At 48.8% G+C, this 22,195-nt stretch overlaps 1 protein-coding gene across 1 annotated transcript in view; it reads left to right on the forward strand.

Annotated features, from left to right (window-relative positions):
* The window catches only part of TTC17 (tetratricopeptide repeat domain 17), an 84,435-nt gene that overhangs the window by 56,255 nt on the left and 5,985 nt on the right, over positions 1–22,195 (forward strand). Inside the window, exons 17-24 of the mRNA XM_066583461.1 lie at positions 2,445–2,573; positions 6,053–6,297; positions 6,415–6,577; positions 8,378–8,498; positions 8,584–8,743; positions 8,821–8,904; positions 10,901–11,020; positions 20,628–20,771. Coding sequence (XP_066439558.1) covers positions 2,445–2,573; positions 6,053–6,297; positions 6,415–6,577; positions 8,378–8,498; positions 8,584–8,743; positions 8,821–8,904; positions 10,901–11,020; positions 20,628–20,771 — 1,166 coding nt within the window. The remainder of the gene's footprint in view (positions 1–2,444; positions 2,574–6,052; positions 6,298–6,414; positions 6,578–8,377; positions 8,499–8,583; positions 8,744–8,820; positions 8,905–10,900; positions 11,021–20,627; positions 20,772–22,195) is intronic.

The following is a 22,195-nucleotide window of genomic DNA, read 5'->3' on the forward strand; positions in this document are numbered from 1 at the left end:
TCCAGAGCTGCACTCACTATTCTGCTGGTGGAGTTACTGTGTACATACATTACTTATCCTGTACTGATCCTGAGTTACATCCTGTATTATACTCCAGAGCTGCACTCACTATTCTGCTGGTGGAGTTACTGTGTACATACATTACTCATCCTGTACAGATCCTGAGTTACATCCTGTATTATACCCCAGAGCTGCACTCACTACTCTACTGGTGGAGTCACTGTGGACATACATTACTTATCCTGTACTGCTTCTGAGTTACATCCTGTATTATACTCTAGAGCTGTACTCACTATTCTGCTGGTGGAGTCTCTATGTACATACATTACTTATCCTGTACTGATCCTGAGTTACATCCTGTATTATACTGCACAGCTGCACTCACTATTCTGCTGGTGGAGTCACTGTGTACATACATTACTTATCCTGTACTGATCCAGAGCTGCACTCACTATTCTGCTGGTGGAGTCACTGTGTACATACATTACTTATCCTGTAGTGATCCTCAGTTATATCCTGTATTATACTCCAGAGCTGCACTCACTATTCTGCTGGTGGAGTCACTGTGTACATACATTACTTATCCTGTACTGATCCTGAGTTACATCCTGCATTATACTGCAGAGCTGCACTCACTATTCTGCTGGTGGAGTCACTGTGTACATACATTACTTATCCTGTACAGATCCTGAGTTACATCCTGTATTATACTCCAGAGCTGCACTCACTATTCTGCAGGTTTTGGAGCTGAAGGCTGCTGTTCTTCTGCTTGTTCAGTGTCTGCACAGAAGTTGCTCTGGTGATTTTTGAACTTTACATTAGGAAGGCTTACAGGACTCTAATGCATTGTATTGTGCGTCTGTCACGGCGGGAGTGTTGTATTATCTGCTCTGTCGCAGGAGGCGGAGCTGATATAATACATGATGGTCTTTGTTGATGGCGATCACTATTTTTGCATTGCGCGTTACTTTTGATGAGTTAGCTTCTTGGGGAAGTGATTTTTCTCAATAAATGTGCTTTCACGCTTAACGATTTATCGTTTGGCTTGTTTATGCAGGCAGAAAAATCGCTGGCTCGCTAAATCGTTCACGTTTACCGCATCAGAAAACGACCGGACGATCGGTGTTTACTCAACAGTTAGGCTGGGTTCACGCGGGGCGAAATTGCCGCGTGGATCTTCCGCATGGGAATGCTGTATGCATTCTTAAGCATTAGTCTATAGAGCAAAGTGGATGAAATCTCATCCACCTGCTGCAGACGAGCCGCGCGGAAACGGATATGCGGCGCTGAATTGAAATCCGCAACTGTATCGCTGTTTCCGCTGTCTTCTCTCTGCGGGAAGAGATTTCCGTAGCGGAATACAGGCAGACAGGCCAGCGCCGGTCTAAAGCTGCCTTTCCGCTGCGGAAATCTTGCAGAATTTCCGTGCTGTTTAGCAAGATTTCCGCAGGATTTCTATCCTGACGAGACGAGCCAACGATGATTTTCATGCACGCACTTAAGCAAACTCTAACGTAGCTTCTGCGGCGAGTAGCAGTCGTGCTTTGCTGCTGCCGAGGGGATGATTGGGACGGCGGCGGTCACATGATTAGTACATAGCCGCATCCGGCACCGAGTCATGTAAGGACGCATAATCGTCTCTTGGCTTCCTGCCACTTGTCATCTCCTTCCAGAGTCCTGTGAGTGACTGGTGGCGGACGTAGCGTGCTACGTCACCGTAAGACCTGCGAGCACCTCGCCGTCTGCTGACGAACTTTATGCTGTCTTTTAGTGCTTGTTACTAAATAACTCGGCGCCTTTCCTCATCCGCAGACGTTCATCCTGCGCTGTCGGAAAAATCTGCTAATGTAAAAGTCGTGAAGGATGAGAAGTCTCGTGGGGCGGCTGTAGATGTCATTGTAGTGTCCTGCTACCAATGCTATACCGTACAGCTAGATCATTCAGAACTTCCATAGACTTCAATGGGAAGCAGCGCAGTAATGCCCCAGCAGTAGAGATGAGCGAGCATACTCGCTAAGGGCAATTACTCGATCGAGCATTGCCCTTCGCGAGTACCTGCCCGCTCAGAAGAAAAGGTTCGGCTGCCGGCGCGGGCGAGAGGTGAGTTGTGGCAGTGAGCGGGGGGGGGGGGGGGGGGGAGGGGAGGGAGAGAGAGAGAGATCTCCCCTCCGTTCCTCCCTGCTCTTCCCCGCCGCCGGCAGCCGAATCTTTTCTTCCGAGCGGGCAGGTACTCGCTAAGGACAATGCTCGATCGAGTAATTGCCCTTAGCGAGTATGCTCGCTCATCTCTTCTCAACAGATATCTAGGCCTTGCTCAGGGTATTGGGGGATAGGGGATGTGTAGCTATTCATTTAGTACTTGTTGCCGCCTCTTTGAGCCCCCATCCCCTTCGGCTTAATGAACGTGTTCTAAATCCACGGATCTTGCATTTTGTGTATTTCAGGGCACTGCCACTCTCCAGATAAGGGAGAGAACACACACAAATACTTCCATAGTTACACACAAGAGGAGGAAAAAACTTTCCTGGAGGAGAAGACCGACTCCACAACCAGCTCCACATTGCATCTAGAAAGTAAGCATTTACATGGGGAGGGCGCTACAAGCGTATACGTATCTGAATGTTAGGGGAGGTACTCGAATACAAGCCATATTCTACTTAAAGGGGCTTTCTGGGACTACTTTATTCTTGATCTATCCTCACGATAGGTCATCGGTAGTTGACTGGCATGGGTCTGCAATCAGGATCCCCACTGATCAGCTGATTGAGTGACGCTGTGCCTTCAGTCCATAAAAGGTCTGTATAGCGTCATGCACTATATAGTGGCTGTGCCTGGTATTGCAGCTCAATTCCCTTCACTTGAATGGGCCTGAGCTGTTCGTAGGCCATGTGACCAATGGATGTGACATCTCTGTCCCTAACACTCACTAAAACACCGCAGCCTCTTCAGTCATAGAACTCGAGAGGCGACCCCCGCAGATCAACTATTAATGAACTCCCCTAAGCAGAGGTCATTAAAGGTCTGGTCCTTGAAAACTCCTTTAAGGGTGTTGGTGTGGATTTTACACAGCAAGCTCTGCAACAAAAGCTGCGCCATGCATCGGTGTGGATTTTGCAGCGTAATTAAATCTACTGCGGATCTGTGCCCCAAAATCCACAATACAAAATATGCTGCAGATTTTGGCGCCTATTTGCCCCAATATATGCTACGTGTGAACGCACCCTTAAGGAACGCGCCAGTAGAAGCGGATACAATGGAGCGGATTTACTAGTCTTTTCCTGACACTTGCTTACATGCTTTGTACCACATTTATGTTATAGAAAGTTTTAGACATTTTGTTCGGCCGTCCAAAAAAGGGGTGTGGCTTCCTGAAAAGGGGCCAAGTGCTAAATACACCAAAAATGTAGCGTGAAGTTGTCCAACGAATATGTGGTATAAAGTTATGCTAGATGCACCATGTTTACCATCCAGCACGGGGCGCTGTGATAAATCCGCTGTATTTTAAGACTAAGGGCGCTTTTAGACGGAATATTTATCGTTCAGAAAATCGTTCAAACAAGTGGAAATGAACGGCAATCATTTGGTCTAAACGCGAGCCAACGACTGATCGACAAACAAGAATTGCAGACATAAAAACTATACTTATGTTTAACCCCTTAGTGACGGCCCCATAGTCTTTTTACGACCCACAGTGCGGGCGTCAGCTGTTTATTACAGCTGACACCCATGGGCAATAGCTGCAATCGGCCGTAATTCTGACAGCAGCATTTAAATCCCCCGACCGATGTTTGGGGGTCCCGTACGGCATCCCCCACGGTGAGATCGGGGGGGCCGTGCAGGTGTCCTGGCAGCCAGGGGCCTTCTGCAAGGCCCCATGGCTGTCTTGGCAGACTGCCCATCAAGCCGTCCCCGTGGGGTGGCTTGGTAGGCAGCCTGTCAGAATGCAGTATGATGTAATGCTATAGCATTACATCATACTGCAGGAGCGATCAAAGCATCTTTGATTGTGGTCCCCCCAGGGGACTAAAAGAAAGTGTAAAAATAAAAACAATAAAGTTTTATTAATTATTTTTTTTTAAAAGGTTAAAAAAAAAAACCCTTTTGCCATTTTTGCAATAAAAGAATTTAAATAATAAAGCAAAAATACGTGTTTTGGTATTGCTGCTTCTGTAAAAGTCTGATCTATCAAAATAATGCATTATTTACCCCGCATGGTGAACAACATCCAGAAAAAAAAAATAAAGAGCGCCAGAAATGCGCTTTTTTGGGTCACCCTATCTCCAAGAAAAAAATATAATAAGTGATCAAAAAGTTGTTTGTATTCAAAAATGGTGCCAACAGAAGCGTCAGGACGTACCACACAAAATGAGCCCTCACACAACTGCGTTGACAGAAAAATAAAAAAAGTTGTTGCGCGCAGAAAATGGAGACAGAAAATAATTTTAAAAAATTAAACATTTTTGAAAAAAAATACAAGTAGAACTACAAAAAAAAAACATGCAAGTTTGGTATCGTAGTAATCGTACCGACCCATAGAATAAAGTTATCTTGTCATTATTGTTGCAGTTTGTGCGCTGTAGAAACAAGACGCACCGAAAGATGGTGAAATGTCGTTTTTTTCATTGCTCTCCACTTAGAATTTTTAACGTTTTTCAGTACATTATATGGTACATTAAATAGCACCATTGAAAAATACAACTTGTCCTGCAAACAACAAGCCCTCATACAGCGACGTCGATGGATAAATGAAGGAGTTACGATTTTTTAAAAGGGAGGAGGAAAAAGCAAAAATGGGAAAAAAAGCTCCGTCAGTAAGGGGTAACAGCGCTCGTTCAGTGTTTCACACAGCGAATGTGAAAGACTAAACAATTCTCATTGAAGGAGTCAACAATTAATCTGTCTAAACCGGCTGCATGAGAACTAGCGATGACGTCACCGGCTCATTCGCTCACGCAAACGAGAATCGTCCAGTCTAAAAGCACCCCTTGTTTGCCTCGTCTATCGCGCAGCATTAGTTAATCTTTCCCCCAGTGTGTTGCGGCTCAGTGACACTAGAGTATTTTCAGTCCTTGAGTCTACAACAAGCGAGACCGACAGCCCAATATGCACTTCTCTTAATAAGACCTACCCCAAAAATAAACACTACCCCTATTTTCAAAGGGGGCTTGATATATAAGCCCTACCCCCAAAATAAGCCCTAGCTACACTACACAAAAAAGAAATAGCAGTACATTACTTAGCAGGCTTGTCCAGGTCCCTCCCACTGCTCTTAAGAGTTCTGGCACGCTTGCTTGCAGTCCTCAGCCACTAACATAAGATTGCTTCCTTGTAACGGGGTTCGTAAACCCCGCCTCCATGAAGCAATAGCTCTGATTGGCTCAGCTGCGGCGCTCAAGAACCAATCAGTGCAGCGCTCGATGAACCAATGCGATGGCTGTAATTGGTTCTTGCAATGCAGCATTGATTTGCTGAGCTGCGGCGCTCGAGAACCAATCAGAGCCATCACTTCCTTGAGGCGGGGTTTATGAACCCGGTTAGCAGGAAGTGATCTTCTTTCGGCTGAGGAATGCCGGAGACCAGCAGGAGGGACTTGGGCCATGCCTGCTAGGTAAGTATAATAAGATATCCCCCGAAAATAAGACCTGGTGACAGTCATTTTCTTGCATAAATGTACGGTTGGTGCAGCATACTCTGCGCTGCGGATTTGGGTGCAGATCTGCACCAAAATCTAGAATCGGTTTCTGGAGGCAATATTCACATTGAACGTTCCGCTGTGGATTCTGCTGTGTGAACCTACTGTACGGGTGCGTTCGCACGGGGAGGATTGTGGTGTGGATCGGCATCAAAATCCACAGCAAATGGTGCGGGTTTTGATGTGGCTTTTGACACAGATCTGCAGCAGATTTGACCCATTCAATTGAAGTAATGAACTCTGCTGCAGATCCGCATTGTAATCCGCACCAACTGTGCAGATTTGGTGTGGATTCGGCACCAGTTCTGCTGCCTGTGGACGTACCCCATCACAGTTTTATGCTTCCCCCTCTACATCCAGATGTGATTATGGCCGAAACCAACAACACAGAGGATTCGACACCAGAGGCCCCGATATCCGATGAGATGTTGGCCCTGGTGGATGAGTTTGAAAACTCGTGGCCCCTTGAAGCTTTCGAGGGGGCCCTGGAGCTGAAAGGTCGACGTATGGACCTTCAGGGAATTAGAGTCCTGAAGAAAGGGACTCAAGATGGTCAGTCGGGGTCTTGCTTTGGAGATTGTGATGATGACGAGGAGGCTGAATGGGTACGTTCTACATGTAATGATAGGCGGTGGCAATGACATTTCTCTGTTCCATTCTGACTTTATTTTTCCTGTCTCGGCTTTACCCATTAATGACGTGTTTCTTTTCCATCTTTTAAGATTACTTTTCAGGTAAAGCGCGTAAAGAAGCCAAAGGCAGATGGCTCTACTGCTGCAGATCTCTCAGAGGCAATTGGAGAAGACGTCATTGATGGCGATAATGATGACTTTCAAGCTGCACTTGAAATCAGCGGGCCAAAAATACCTTCTCCCGGTCCTCAAGGTAAACCTGCGTATCTGGGTGGCCTTGTCCTCAGGGGGTTTTGGGTTGTTGAAGACATTACTATTACAAGCGAATTGCGTTATGCAATCTTCCATGGTCCTACAACAATGTTCTATTATTGGGGCAATTATCCCCTTAACGACCAGAGGGTTTCACTTCGTTCAGCTCTTTTATTTCTTGGTTACTAAAAGGCAAACAGCCCGCAGACTTCACCCACTTCAAAGTTATGCTCAAAACCTACAACCTCGCCCCCCACCATGCCAAACTAGTTTATTTCACCTCCCTCGTCTCCTCACTATCCCACAACCCCAATCGACTCTACGACACCTTCCACTCCCTCCTCAGCCCCAAAGAACAGCCCCCCCCCCCCCCCCCCCCCCCCGTGATGGACCTCAGGGCTGGAGAACTAGCCGCCTATTTTAAAGAAAAAATCAAAACCATCCGCATAGAAATCTCCAAACATTGCACGGCTAGCCCTGACTCCGGTCTCTCCAGCATTGCATCCATCACTCACCCACTATCTATACTAGAACCAACGACAAAGGAAGAGGTCTCCAGACTGCTCTCCACTGCTTGCCCTACTACCTGTGCTAGCGACCCTCTCCCCTCACACCTCCTCCGGTCCCTCTCCCCAGCTGTCATTACCCACCTGACCACCATCTTCAACCTGTCCCTGATGTATGACACTGTCGACCACGATCTCCTCCTTGCTATGCTTTGCTCCATCGGCTTAAAGGACACTGCTCTCTCCTAGTTCTCCTCCTACCTCTCTGACCGCTCCTTCAGCGTCTCCTTTGCTGGCTTTGTCTCCTCTCCACTCTCACTGTTGGGGTCCCCCAGGGCTCAGTCCTCGGCCCCCTTCTCTTCTTTATCTACATAGCCCCAATTGGACAAACCATCCGCAGATTTGGCCTCCACTACCACCTCTACACTGATGACACCCATCTACACACCTCTTCCAACGACATCTATGAACCATTCCTCCAAAACATCACCGACTGTCTTTCCGCTGTCTCAACACCATGTCCTCTCTTTTTCTCAAACTTAACCTCTGAAAAAGTGACCACCTTGTTTTCCACCATCAACCAGCTGACCTCCCCCAACATCTCAATATCAGCTGGTACCACCATAACCCCCAGGCAGTACACCCGCTGCCTTGGGGTCACACTGGACTCCAACCTCCACTTTACCCCCATAGCCAATCTCTGGCTCAAAACTGCCACCTGCACCTCAGGAATATTGCTATAATCTGACTTCTCCTTACTATGGACACGCTAAAGACACTTGTCGCCCTCATCCATTCCCGCAGAATTTCCGCCCGTGGAAGCTGCCATAGGATTGCGTTAGAAAACACAATCCTATGCAGACGGCCGCGATTTGTCCACTCGAAATCAAATGTCACTCCCTGGCCGCTGGCTTCGCTCTGCGCATGCGCCGGCTGGCCGGCAGCTGGCACATCACAGAGCCGGAGCCACGGGAGTAGGTGAGTACCACGCTGGTCCCTGCAGGCGCTCGGGTCGGGTCCCGCTGCGAGAATTCTCGCAGCGGGATCTGACCCGGCTGTCTGCAGGCGGCCTTACAATCGGCCCTTTGAAGGTCACCATAAGCCTGATGTGACCCTCGGTGAAAATGAGTTTGACACTCCTGGTCTAGACAATGCTCTGTGAGCTAAATACAAAAGTAGCAGCTACGCAATTCTCTCTGCAAGTTTGCTACAATGTGTCAGTTTAGTTAACCATCGGGATCCTCATCTTGGATTTCTCTTCTTTATCATTTGACTCTTAAATTTTAACCCTTCAGGCAGGAGACCTGATTACCGTAGCCTTGGATGGCCAAGTCCCGACGAGTGCCTAAAACTGCGCCGTGTTGAACTGTCTACTGTGGCCAGTACCTGGTTGGCGGTATCGGCTAAAAATATAGAGTAAGTACACAGGTTTATCGGGAAAGTATACTTTTATTCTCTGTGTATTACGCCCGCTCCTCATCGTTATATCTTGTCCTTGTAGTATTACAGAACATGTGGACTTTGCCACACAGCTGCAGGAACCTGGCGTAGAGCCTCTCTGCAATGCCAACCTGCCACCCAGTATGCACACACTGGATCACCTGTATGGGGTAGCAAATAGAGCTGCCATACACTACACAGGAGAGAGCCAACTGAAGGAGGTAAGTGCTCTACACTCTTGTTCTTCACAACGGTCTCGCTGTCGGGGGAGTTTGGTAATAATTTGCTTGTTCTGCAGGTTTTACAAAACCTTGGTAAAGACAAGTACCCACCTCAGTCGCTGGAGCAGGTGGGCACCAGAATAATGAAGGTGCTGGAAAAGGTGAGTCTGGAGAGGCTTGTATACAGTTGTCTAAGGGCTCGTTCACACGGCTGTATGCGTACAACGCTGTGGGTCTCCCTGCAGTGTTGTACACATTTGCCAGCCGTACACTCTGCCGACAGGAAACGGCAGAGACCACGTATAGGCTGTGAATGCACTGCGAATGGCCACGTACCACTCACGCATGGACATGCACAGTGGGACTCGCGCATATGGAAACGCTGCCCATATGCAATGCATTACATATGGACACCATATCATATGTTGCTCATACTAGGTATAGGGCTCACGCTGCGTCCGAATGCAGAAAAATGGGGCAATTTTTTGGGGGGTCTCGGACCATCGATCCTAGAGAGAAATCGCTCATGTGAATAACATCATCGAAATCAATTAGTCATTTTCTAATGCAATATCAGACCATATCGCAAGCAGTCAGATATCGCATGTGAAAATTGCTCGTGTGAGGGCTCCTGCGCACTGACGAGAGCGATACTGGGCCGTGATTCCCGTCCCGATATCGCCCTTGCAATCCTTATGAAAACCCCTGGATGAAAGGCATTTTCACATGGAAACCGTCTCACATCACTGCGGGGGTTCCCTTCATCCCTGCCGTGGCAGGAGATTGCGATGTTCTCCCATTGGTTTCAATGGGGTTGGCGCTGCTGCCGCCTATCCCATTGAAAACATGCAGAAGCCCCTGGATGCGACAGCATCACATCCCTGTGGGGGATCGCGATCTTCTCCCATTGCTTTCAATAGGGCCATGCTACTGCCACTGACCCCATTGAAAGCAATGGGTGAGATCGCAAAAACAAAGTGAAGACCTCGCAAATAAGAATGAAACTATTGGTTTCATAATCATGCAGTTTAACTGTCTTTCGCATCGCGAGACAATCGAGCTATTTTCTCGCCAGTGTAAAGAAGCCCTGAAAGGGACATGACTTAGATGGTCAATTCACGGCCAGCATGAAGATTGGACAGGTGACCACATAACAGGGAGGTATATATTATATTTTGAAATGTAGCGACATTTTGGAACAAACCTAGTATGGAAGCCTCCGGGAATGAGGAAGCCTGGTGCCCTGACTTCTATCTGCTTGGATCGGGTAGGTTGACGAGCATATAGAAGTCCAACGTAGAGACCTCTGTGGGCGCTGCGGCCTCTTCTCAGGCCCATGATGTCACGTTCATCAGTTATATGACCTGAGAGCACCAAGTCAATGGGACTGAGCTGCAATACAGGGCATGGCATTGTGCATGGATGCACTGAAGTGACAGCAGCGCTCATCCCAGTGTTGTTGAACATTGGGCGTCCCAAGCAGCCCCCCCACTGACCTGATATTACTCCCTTTTCTATTCATCCCTATTCACTTTGTTGTGATGATCTATGGAGGTCCCAGGGGTCGGACCCCCAAAGGTCACATATCTGGCCTGTGCCGAAGATAGTCCATAAATATTCGAGTCCCTTTAAACCTGTTTCTAAGGGTTCATATTCAATTAGTAAATATTTCTTGGTTCTCTGTCCTCCTACACAGATAAGTTGCCTTCCTGTCCCACGCACGGTAGGGAAATTAGATAGTAAGCTTCTGGGACAAGTGTCAATTAGACATGCAAACCAGACATGAGGGAAATGTATCATTTCATTATTTCCATGCATTGAAAAGTATGCAATTCAGCATGAATGTATTTATGGGGTCAGCAATCGCCCACTTGCTATCATTTTCTTTCTCATCCATGAGACTTAATTATTATGATGTCCAGTAGAGGGCGCTGTATTCTCATCAGGTGTGGATGTGATTGGACACACGCATCTATATATATACATATACTCATTTCTCATACTGTCTGCTTTGGTCAATGTGTCCGATTCCCTCATCTGTAAACCTGTATTATAATGTGAGCCTGAAGCGCTGCGGAATACGTTGGCGCTATACAAATAGATTATTATTATATTCGTGTACCGGCCTCACTTTTCTTGTGTTTTCTGTTTTTGTAGAATCAGACATCGTGGGTATTATCCAGCATGGCGGCTTTATACTGGAGAGTTAAAGGCCAAGGGAAGAAAGCCATAGACTGCTTACGTCAGGCGCTACACTACGCACCACATCGCATGAAGGTCAGCCATCGCACTGCCCATTCTGCCCATCTGATTGGGTTGGTGTTAGTGGGTCTGTCTATGGCTCAGTATCTCTGTATGTCGTGTCTTTGCCTTTAGGGTCCTGTTAAACTGCAGGCGGAGAAAGGCCAGTTGTGGCCGGCGCTTGGACTCGTCCTAGTGATTAAACAGACAGGCGCTGGCCGCTCGGGCAGCGAGAAAATTGCATCACATGTTGTTTCAATAGGAAATATTTAAAAATTGCGTTGCACTTGCGTGTACTTGTCGCGAGCGGGATGCGATTTTTAACTCACCAGTAGCAAATAATGGGCGGGTTTTCTGCAGTATCGCAGTTTTTCCGTGTCACAGCACCAGTGTGACAGAAGAATCACACGTTTAAATAGACCCACCTAATATAATAGTTTCTATTTTCATGCCAGTTTTATGCATCTCGAAACCCACAAATCCCACATGTCTATGGGCACAAAAAGAAAACATTTGATACTAAACACTTATATATAATTTTTTTTTTTTTTTAAATTACAGACTTTTTAATTTTTTGTTATCTTTTACTCCAATAAAGGGGTTAATGTTTTCCATCTCTATTTTGCACTTATTATGTAAGTGGGCTGCTGTTCGGGCAACTCCTATACGGACCCTTTTACATGGGATGACGTGTCGGCACTAAGCGCCTAGCAGTTCGCCAAGCAATGATTGCCCCTGTGCTTTTACACAGGAATGATCATCACTAAGTGAATGAAGGCGGAGCGGGCAGGAGATCATTCCGTCCGGCAGCCTCCACTCACAGTAAAGAGGCAATCGTTCTGCCTGTTTTCTGCTCCCAACAATTGCCAGGCTGACCCGGTAATTAGCGCTATTACACAAGCTTTAACGGCGCTCATGTAAATAGCGCCGTATAACTGCCAAGTAACTTAAAAGGGCCACTCCAGCAAAACATTTTTCTATGCCTGCCCCCCTCACCTGATTGCCTGTCACACATTGGAGGTCTGCTCTGCATATTGCAGACACTTCCCTGCAGTGCAGTCCCCTGTCTGATACTTATTAGGCACCATCTTGAGGCAGAATTGTTTTACTTTCAGTTTCACATCTATCCCATGATGCATCAGCACAGTATTAGTTCAGTATCCTTTCTGGGGATACAATTTCATTATTGTTACCTTCAGTTTCCTTCTTAATAAGCTGCAAAGCATAATTATACGGCTATGAGGATGAGCTGTGATCTCCTTTATTATAACTGTGTCACAGGAGCTGTGTTATCATCATTAGTAACTGTGACAGGAGTGTCTGGATTCCCCTCTGTGCAGTTTCTGTGGTAGGGTCCATGTAACAGCATCACATAAACTGAGAAATTGACTAGAAACGGAACACATAACCCCAAGTAGATCTGAGCTGGTCAGAACTGAGATCACATGACCTTCCGAGGAGGAGGAGGAGGAGGAGGCCAGGAGCGTCAAACAGAATGGAATAACTAATCAAAGTAACACTGGATCACTTATATATACTGGAGGGATAGCTGCATAAAGAATGTATTAAAAAATCACCAGGGTGACCCTTTAATCTTCAGGGTCACCAATCTGTCCAGTCAGGGAGTAGAAGCGATTGTGAATCAATTTCACCTGCTTTGGTGCAAATGAAAGTGACAACAGAAGCGCCGGAGAGGAACAGCAAGACCCCCCACCCCCCCAAAAAGGGACTGGAGACAATTCCTCTCCTTCCTGGCTGACTCTTCTGTAGTACCGTGTTTTGCTGGAGTCCTTGTCACTACGGGTACATGAGGGGCTACCGGCACCCAATCTGTTTGTACCGGTAGACCTGGTCCTCCAAGATGGCTCATTCATACGTGCCGCCACAAGAAGGTCTGCTGAGTCTCCAGCACGGTCTCAGGAGCATGGGGAAGATACCAGGATGTGGGCATTACACGAGGAGGGCTGGACCAGGCGTAAAGGGCATCAACCCGGCATCAGGACCAGAGGAGCGATGCCAGAGCCGTAGGAAATGACCTCTAGCCGCTACTACTGACCAAACCGTCATACAACGCCTCCATCACCGCCCGACATCCTGTAGTAGAAACTGCTCACAGCCCAGCAGCGTGCAGCTCTACTGGCATTCGCTGGGGTACACCAGAATTGGCAGTTCCGCCATTGGCACTTTATTCTCTTCATAGATCAGTTTCACACCGAGAAAGAGTCTGGAGATGATGGAGATCATTGAGATCTGATGTGTGACTTAAGTGTTCCATTAATATTTTTTTGGGGGGAAAGAGGGTCAGTGTGTAGGTTAAAACTCACAAATAGTCACTAGCTGCAGCTAATGAAACTGGAATAAGCAATACCGTAGAGCTGCTGCAGGATAGAATAGGAGCCGGTGGAAAAAAGAGCCAAGTGACGTGTAGGAGGGGAACGAGCCGGACCACATACTGGTTTCCAGTGAGGTCTGGAAAAGAGCGGATGGTCAATAAAAGTCAATTTTAAAAAATGGAGCATGAAAAAAAACGGACATGCTTCATTTTCATGCGGGTCTCCCGCAGGCTTCTATTAAAGCCTATGGAAGCCGTCCGGATCCGCGGGAGACCTAAAATAAGAATAACTTACCCGCAGCGGACTGGGCACGTTCTCTTCTTCACGGCCGGATCTTCTTTCTTCGGCCCGGCGGATGTGCCCGGTGCATGCACGCAGCCGACGTGCCGAGCACATCTGCCGGACGAAGAAAGAAGATCCGGCTGTGAAGAGGAGAAGATCTGCTGGTCCACTGCGGGTGAGTTAATTCTTATTTCCCAGGTCGTCTCCACGACAGCACCACCTGAGATCGCCTTCCTACTGATAGGACAGGAACACACTGAGAGGTTAAAATCTCCCCCCTGTCCCCCCTTCCTCAGTGTTTTCCTGTCCTGCCAGGAGGCAGGATCACCGAGAGGGGCTGGTGGAGACGCCAGCCTGAAATCCTTACCGGCGGATCGGAGGGCAGTGGTCCAGCCTGCCCTCCCTTCCTGCAGAACGACTCCCGGGACGCCACATGGGGTGGTTCCCCCGGGCCAGGTTCCTCCCGTGGCGGCCCATGGGGGGTTCAAAGCGGGTCCCAGCTCTCCTCGGACGCCGGCTTAGGACCGAGCGCGGCGGTTCCTGCTTCCCCTTAACGAGCACGGAGGGGGGCGGGGCGCCGCGGCACGTGACGAGCACGATGACGTCATCGCGGCGGGCTCGGCCGGAGCGCGGAGGGGGCGGGGCTAAAAATTAAAGGCGCCAAACTCAAAAAAATCAAAAGGAACCTGAGAGAAGATGGCGCAGATCAACTAAAAGCCACTCTGTGAGTATATGGCTTTTGCCCCAAAAGTGTCTGCAGCACCAGCGTTAAGACATGAGTGCTCCAGCACCAGAGGTTGCAGAATGTTCAGCCGCAGCAACCGTAAGTAGCCAGTGGGGCAAATTAAGGTATGCATATTCAGTGTGTTATGTGTGAATGTTGCATCCTTATATGCAAAAAATTTTCTCGTTTATCTGCCAGGAGGATAAAAAGGATGCCCCTCCCAGATCCAAGGCGAAAAAATGCGCAGAATGTGGCGCAAGACTGCCAGCTTCGCATGTGAGGTCTTTATGCAAAACATGCGTAGCCAAATTAGTCAAGGAGGAATCGGGGGGATTCCTCGAGGACGTCAGGAAGCTTGTCCGAGAGGAAGTACGGTCAGCCCTGACGACTCCAAAAACGCCACCAACGGCATCAGGGGCGAAACGCCGGAGGAAGGCGTATAGCCCAGAGGAGCACTCAGACTCTGAGGAGAGTTCAGAATCAGAACCAGAAGAGCTGGTGCTCGAGGAGTCCTCAGAAGAAGAGGACTATAAAAAATACCTCTTCCATAGAGAACATCTAACAGAGCTTATTAAATCCGTTAGAGCGACGTTAAAGATGGAAGAACCCAAGGAACCCCGCACCATACAAGATGAGGTCTTTGGGGGATTGGGGGAGAGGCGAAAACATACCTTCCCAGTCCACAACAATATATCCAAATTGATATATAAAGAGTGGAAAAAACCCGACACGGGATCCTTCTCCTCTAAGGGAGTTAAGAGACGCTACCCGTTTGAGAAGGGGGTATGCTCAAGCTGGGAAGAAATACCCAGAGTGGACGTCCCAGTGGCTAAGGTGGCGAAAAGGACAACCTTGCCCTTTGAAGACGCCACACAACTGAAAGACCCAATGGATCGGAAGGCAGAGGGCCTATTAAGAAGATCCTGGGAGGCAGCCGCCAGTACACTCAGACCAGGGGTCGCAGCCACGTGTGTCGCTAGAACCCTGGGGGTATGGCTAGAGCCGCTGGAGCTGCATATTTCAAATAAAACACCGAGGGAGCAAATTATAGATTCCCTCCCCATACTGAAAATGGCCACTAATTTTTTGGCAGACGCAGCGGCGGAGTCAGTAAAACTCTCGGCCAAAACAACGGCCCTAACCAACTCTGCCAGGAGAGTTCTGTGGCTGAAGTCATGGTCAGGAGACCTGGCTTCAAAAAGCAAATTATGTTCGCTCCCTTTTCACGGCCAGTTCCTCTTCGGTCCGGATCTGGACAAGGTCCTAGAAAAGGCATCAGACAAAAAGAAAGGATTCCCTGAAGAGAAACAATATAAAGAGAAGACCTTCTTCCGGGCCCCAGCCCAGCAGCAGGAACCATACAGAGGCAAGGGCAAGACGGGCCGCTGGAGTTACCCCAAGGGAGGCAGAGGGAGGAATTTCCTCTTTAACCCGCACCAGGGGGATCCGGCCAAGCAGAAGCCCTGACGCCATCCCAGTGGGGGCGAGGCTGCAGGGCTTCGCGGATCGGTGGGCCTCAGTGTGCAGGAGCCCATGGATCCCGCAGATCCTGCAGCAGGGATACAGAATCGAACTAGTATCCCTCCCCAGGAGAAGATATGTCACTACCAGAGGCCCAGCGCAACAGCTGCACCCGCTCCAGCAGGCGGTTCGGGACCTACAACAGCTAAAAGCAGTAGTGTCCCTTGTGCCACAGAGGGAAGAGACCTGGGGGCATTACTCCAGACTCTTCCTAATAGAAAAACCAGGGGGGGGGGGCACACGCATGATAATAAATCCAAAACCCCTGAACATCTTTGTCAAATACCGAAAGTTCAGGATGGAGTCAATCACGTCAGCAATGAGGTTGATCCCCAAGGGAGCCTATATGGCTTCGATCGACTTGAAGGACGCCTATTTCCATGTACCTATCCACAAGGACTCACAAAAATACCTAAGATTCGCGATAGAGATGGGCAAGAGGACAAGACATCTCCAATTCAGAGGCCTGCCCTTCAGAATCTCCTCTGCACCCCGCATTTTCACGAAGATCATGGCGGAGGTTGCAGCCTACCTAAGGCAGAGGTCGATCCTCATAGTCCCCTACCTGGACGACATCTTAATTATAGCTGAGTCTAGAGAACTCCTGACAGAAAACCTGGCGACGGTACTCAACCTACTACAATTTCTAGGATGGCTAATAAATTGGGAGAAGTCCAGCCTAGACCCCAGCAGGGAGAAGGTGTTTCTAGGCATAACACTAGATTCAGAAGCTCAATGCTCCTTTCTCCCCAAGTCAAAAGCGCACAAGATCCGACAGATGGTAGAAGCCTTCCTTCAAAGACGGTCATGCTCAATCCGGGAGGCTATGTCCCTCCTGGGAAGCCTAACATCGTGCATCCTGGGGTGGCATGGGCTCAGGCGCACACCAGATCTCTGCAAGCTGCAGTTCTCGCGGCATGGGACGGCAAGCAAACCTCGCTAGAGAGAAGAATGCAGATAAGGAACTCAGTAAAGGTATCCTTACGCTGGTGGACTTCCCCAGGGAATCTGCGAAGGGGAGTCCACTGGACACAGAACCCGGCCACGCAGGTCACGACCGACGCAAGCTCCTGGGGATGGGGGGTGCACGTCGGAGACAAGCTCCTACAGGGTCCATGGCCGCAGGGAATGAAATACCAGTCCTCGAATTACAGAGAGCTGCAGGCGATCTGGAAGGCCCTCCAGCAACTGGGGGACGAGGTAAGAAACCAGCACATAAGGGTGCTATCGGACAATGTCACGGCAGTCGCCCATATTCGGCATCAGGGAGGCACGAGGTCACCAGCCCTACAAAGCATCTCACAGAGAATCTTTCGCTGGGCAGAAGGCCGCATCCTCTCATTATCGGCGGTACACCTGAAGGGATCCCTGAATCAAAGGGCAGATTTCCTCAGCCGAAGGCGTATAGACCCAGGGGAATAGTCTCTATCCCAGGCGGCATTCCGGGTAATAACGGACAGGTGGGGTCTCCCGCAACTGGACCTGTTCGCATCCAGACGCAACGCCAAAGTAGAGAACTTCTTCTCCCTCAGACCGGAGGACCGGCCAGCAGCAGTGGACGCCCTGAGCCAGGACTGGGGAGGAGAACTGGTGTACGCGTTTCCCCCAATTCCACTAATCCCAAGGGTACTGCAGCACTTCAGGTCACAGGCATGCACCCTGATACTAGTGGCTCCCATCTGGCAAAGGAGGAGCTGGTTCAGCCTTCTAAAGAACCTGAGCATCCAGGAGCCTGTCACCCTTCCTGCTCACGCGAGTCTTCTAACACAGGGGCCTCTGAATCATCCCAATATAAGCAGACTCCACTTGACAGCCTGGATACTGAAGAATCCATACTAAGAGGCAGAGGATTCTCAGACAAGGTAGTCAGGACCCTATTGGCAAGTAGGAAAGAGACAACAAACCGCATCTACCAAAAGATCTGGAAGAGGTTTACCTCTTGGAGACAGGAAAAGGACTCCTCGAGTAGCGGTGCTGACATCCCATTAATCCTGGCCTTCCTGCAGGAGGGGCTGGACATGGGCCTCTCCCCGAGCACCCTAAGGGTCCAGACGGCAGCCCTTAGTGCCCTTTTTGATACTAAGCTAGCGGGGGATAGGTGGATCAGTAGATTCCTGATGGCGGCAGATAGGTTGCAACCTAGACCTACTAATATATGTCCAGACTGGAACTTAAACCTGGTCCTGGGGGCTATGTCGGCAGAACCCGTGCGAATCCTACAGGACCCTGGGGAAAGAGGCCCCCGCGACTCTTTAAAGCCCATTCCACGAGGGCAGTAGCGACCTCATGGGCCGAGCATAGCTCGGCTTCCGTGGAACAAATATGCAAGGCAGCAGTGTGGAAGAAGCCACACACTTTTGTCAAACATTAGAGGGTAAAAGTGCTACTTGATGAGGACATAACCTTCGGTCGTAAGGTCCTCTCGGCGGCAGTCCCACCCTAAAAAATAGCTTTAGTTGGTACATCTCAGGTGGTGCTGTCGTGGAGACGGGTGAAAAAAGGGGGAAAAGGGTGATTATACCTACCCGATAATCGGGTTTCCAGGAGTCTCCACGACAGCACCCGTACATTCCCTCCCGAAAGAAAAAAAAAAATTATATATATATATATATATATATAATAATAAATAAAATTTTGCATATACCAGATAGGTAAAGAAATTTAAGTTAGTTCCTACCCTGGCAGTTTCGTTAAAATACATTGAGGAAGGGGGGTGGGGGGGGAGAGAGATTTTAACCTCTCAGTGTGTTCCTGTCCTATCAGGAGGAAGGCGATCTCAAGTGGTGCTGTCGTGGAGACTCCTGGAAACCCGATTATCGGGTAGGTATAATCACCCTTTTTAAGCGCTCATGTCCGCGGGGCAGAAGGGACCCGCTACGGATTCTCCATGTAGAATCCGTAGGGGGCCTGATGTCCCCGTGGACATGAGGCCTTGCCTCATGTCCACTAGAAAAATACAATCCCGCAGATTTCTGCAGCAGATTCCGCGCGGATTTGCTTTCAATGGTATTTTTTTCATGCAGGTATCCCCACCTATAGACAGCAATGTGGCCGATCCGCGCGGAATCCGCACTAAAATGGAGCATGCTGCGATTTTTCCGCACGTGAAAAACGCAAATCAATTAAAATGCCATCCGCGGGTGCAAAATTCTATTTAATTGACCTGCAGTTGGCCAATGATTTCCTATGGGCAAAATTTCACCCGTGGAATCTGCAATTCAATTTTGCTAGTGGACATGAGGCCTTACTGCACCCCCCGCAGGGAAAAGGAGACGGAGTGGAGCCATTGGTGCGCAAGTGCGCTGATGCACCATTCAGGACTATGGAGATAACCTCATAAATCTCACCGCCACATGGCTCTGGGATATGGTAACCGTTGTAATAGTCTACAGGGGTAATAAGTTCATGTGATGATATAGCAATTGTAAGCAAATTGAGAGGTGCCAATCCTAGAAGATTAAGCCACTTTGCCCAGAGTTTGCCATACTTGTGCCCCGCTTGTCGTTTGAGATATATATACCCTTTTCCATAGACAGCAGCCAGTTCACTTTTGCTTTAATTCCCCAACCGTCAGAGGTTCTTCATAGAGCTGCTGCTTAGCCATCAATCTTCTGGCCACACAAAGCATCCTGGCGATAACCAGCTGCTCTACCTGCAAGTTGCTAACATACCAGCACACAGAGCAAGGCCGCCGCGTCCCGACAGATGTATCCTGTCAACTTATTTATCTCGGCGAGCTATTGAGTTCCCAGTGTAGATGTAAATTGTGTACATCCCTTTATATCGCTGGTCTTCCACCACACTTGATGCATAAGCAACAATGGGAACGTGCCGCGCATCACGTCTACAGGCGCTTCCTGAACCTCAAGGAGCTTTGTGACTTGCAGGTGAAAAGCCTTCATCACTCCGACTCCTCCGACTCCCAGCCCAGAAGGTGCCGCAGTTGAGCCGCTAAGTAATTCGTTTTAGGGTTGGGAAGAGCCAATCCACCTTCTTCCTTTGCAAGATGAAGTACCTCCAACTCTATGCGAGGACGCCAAACGAGGTCTCTTACAAGCCTGCTTACCCTATAATAGACGTGCTGGACTATCCAAAGTTGGGAGTTATGCAATAAATAAAGTAACTGCGGCATCCAGATCATTTTGACCAGGTTTGCTCTGCCTATTACTGACATTTACAGCACAATGCTGGCTGCTGCTTGAACCGGCAAAGGATCGCTTCAAGGTTTGCCGACAGAGAAGTAGATCTGAATACTTAACCTGTTTCTCAGCAGACTCCTTGCTCCAGTCATGATTGTGCGCTCCGGCCATGGCTTCTTGCGTGCTGGCACCAGCTTAGATTTCCTGGCCGCTACCCTCTATTTCCTGGCGCTTGATGAACCAATCACAGCCATTCAGTGATGTCATTCACTGAATGGCTATGAATAATCGTCTGCCGGCTCTGATTGGCTGGCGCTCGATCCAATCACTGTGCTCGCTTGATGGAGGTGGGGTATTCAAAGCCACATTACCAAGAAGCGAATCCTCTGTCAGCGCTGTGAGGACTACACTGCAGCCTGCTGCAGCGCCGGGGAGGCCAGCGAGAGGGACTTAGACGCCGGTGGCTAAGAGAGTATAAGATACCCCCGAAAATAAGACACTGTGCCCCTTTTCGGGCAAAAATTGATTAGGCTTTAGGTGTCTCGATTTGCATTATTAGCTTTACTGAACGATGATGTCATACAAGGTGACGATTGGCCGTCTAGTAACGAAGCAGCCTGAAAAATGTTATTTTTGTCTTTCAGGACGTCCCGCTTATAAGCTTAGCAAACATCTTCCACAATGCTAAGTTATGGAACGACGCCATCATTGTGGCTACTATGGCGGTGGAAATAGCTCCTCACTTTGTGGTGAACCATTTCACACTGGCGAATGTATATGTAGCAATGGTGAGTCTAACCAGAAGGACTATGTTGGGCTTTGTTGTCATCCTTGTGGTCAGATACTGGAACTTCCTTTGTGACAGCAGGGTGTATTATTTGTCTACGTGGGGTGTATGAGGGTCCTGATAGGGTTATTGCTCTAATATATATTCCAAGTGTGGGTTAGGTCAACCAATGGGACAGAATTATTTTCTTAAAGGGGTTGTCTATATTATACAAAGTGCCTCTTAACGGATCCCAGTAGTGTAAAATAACAGCTGATACCGCTTCTCCTTCCCGCTTCTGGTCTCCTGGCCAATGTCATCTTTACAGGCTGCTGTCAGCCTGAGCCGTCCCCAAACCCGCTGCTGCAGCCAATGACAGTGCTCAGTGATGATCACAGAGCGCTGTCACTGGCTGCAGCAGTAGGTCTATGGGACTTGATAGGCTGACTGCAGCCTGTAAACAACAACACAGCAAAGACTGGAGCGAGTGGTGGGGGACAAGTAGGGAGCGGTAAGTCAGTGGTGGGGGACAAGTAGGGAGCGGTGAGTCGGTGGTGGGGGACAAGTAGGGAGCGGTGAGTCGGTGGTGGGGGACAAGTAGGGAGCGGTGAGTCGGTGGTGGGGGACAAGTAGGGAGCGGTGAGTCGGTGGTGGGGGACAAGTAGGGAGCGGTGAGTCGGTGGTGGGGGACAAGTAGGGAGCGGTGAGTCGGTGGTGGGGGACAAGTAGGGAGTGGTGACTATCAGCTATTATTTTACACTACTGGTAACCCATTAAGAGGCATTTTGTATAACTTGGACAACCCCTTTAAGTAGGTCATTGATGTCTATGGGGATCATAGCAGCTAGAACAGTTGCAGGATGTCTACAGTTTCATTATTGGGCTTTGCTAATGACTCTCTGTAGGAGAATGCACCATGTTGGGGGATCAGGATCACTTTTGTTCCAGTAGATGACTACAGCCAAATAAAAATGGCCGTGTGTTTTTCCAGGATCTCATTGTTGACTAAGGCCCAGTTGCACCAGACTTGGTCAAACTGCGATCAGCTCTTGAACTTGGCTTAAGGAGTAGGTGCTTCACCAACACTTTTTGACCTAAGATTTGCAAACCCAAGTCACTTGATCTGCAATCAAAGGTTGAACCTAGAAGAAATGTATCGCGCACAGTGATTGGTGACTGTAGTCATGTGATCCTCTCAGCATTCATAGCGATCTTCCCAGCATAGTCCTAGTGAAAACATGACCACTAGAAGTAGCAAACCCAGGAACAGCCTATCAGCTTATCACCCGAGTCCACCGTCTTGGAGTTTGGCTGCTAAACTAAGTTCAACTAGCTTGATCTGCCAAAATCGGGGGATCAGATTGAACCTAGATTTGAAGCACGGGCTAAACGGTGTTGGTGCAACGTTTGTCCACTTGGCCTAAAATCAACTCATGTTGATCTCAG

This window comes from Eleutherodactylus coqui, chromosome 11, assembly GCF_035609145.1.
Source record: "Eleutherodactylus coqui strain aEleCoq1 chromosome 11, aEleCoq1.hap1, whole genome shotgun sequence".
In the NCBI taxonomy this organism is placed as follows: Eukaryota; Metazoa; Chordata; class Amphibia; order Anura; family Eleutherodactylidae; genus Eleutherodactylus; species Eleutherodactylus coqui.